Raw genomic sequence first — 570 nt, forward strand, 5'->3', positions numbered from 1 at the left:
GCAGCCCCTCAGGCTCTGCTCCAGGTCCAGCCCCAGGCCCTGCTGCTGGAAGCTGTAATCCTGCCCTTCACTCTCCATCCGAATTATCCCTCCTCCCGAGTTCAGCAGCGCACACGCTGCTCTAGCGAGGTTCTCTGCCTGCATCTTCTGGCTCTGAGAGGTCTTTTTCCTGGCTCTCTCTCCTAAAAGTACTTTCCCCAGATCTATCACCGTGTCAGGGTAGCTTGTTTGCAGATGAACCACCAGCCGCCCTCCTTGTCCGGCCATCCTGACCCTGCAACAAGAAGTAACTTCACAGCTTCAGGGCTGTGCCCGGGGCAGCAGCCCCGTCCGGCCGCGCTTCACACTGGGCACTGAACGAACAGGGAAACAGAAACCAGTGTTTGCGGCGGGCAAGCAAATCAGAGCGGGACGGTGACACGGACACCCTGGGATGCCCCGCTCATCAAGCTCATCGGCCCCTGGGGCGCGTTGGGCTCCTTATCTTGAGGCTCCGTCCCAACCCCCCCGGCTCCGGGGCAGCCCCACCGACCCCCCCTGGGGACGCAGCCGCCCCTGATGCCCCCGGGG

The 570-nt window shown here is 63.0% G+C and overlaps 1 protein-coding gene across 1 annotated transcript in view; it reads right to left on the reverse strand.

The window, feature by feature from the left end:
- The window catches only part of LOC104397813 (schlafen family member 11-like), a 13,222-nt gene extending 12,955 nt beyond the window's left edge, over positions 1–267 (reverse strand). The window contains 1 exon segment of the mRNA XM_010007827.1: positions 3–267. Within this exon segment, the coding sequence (XP_010006129.1) occupies positions 3–267 (265 nt within the window).
- Between the last annotated feature and the right edge of the window lie 303 nt (positions 268–570).

Source organism: Chaetura pelagica, unplaced genomic scaffold (genome assembly GCF_000747805.2).
Source record: "Chaetura pelagica isolate M959 unplaced genomic scaffold, ChaPel_1.0 scaffold590, whole genome shotgun sequence".
Lineage (NCBI taxonomy): Eukaryota > Metazoa > Chordata > Aves > Apodiformes > Apodidae > Chaetura > Chaetura pelagica.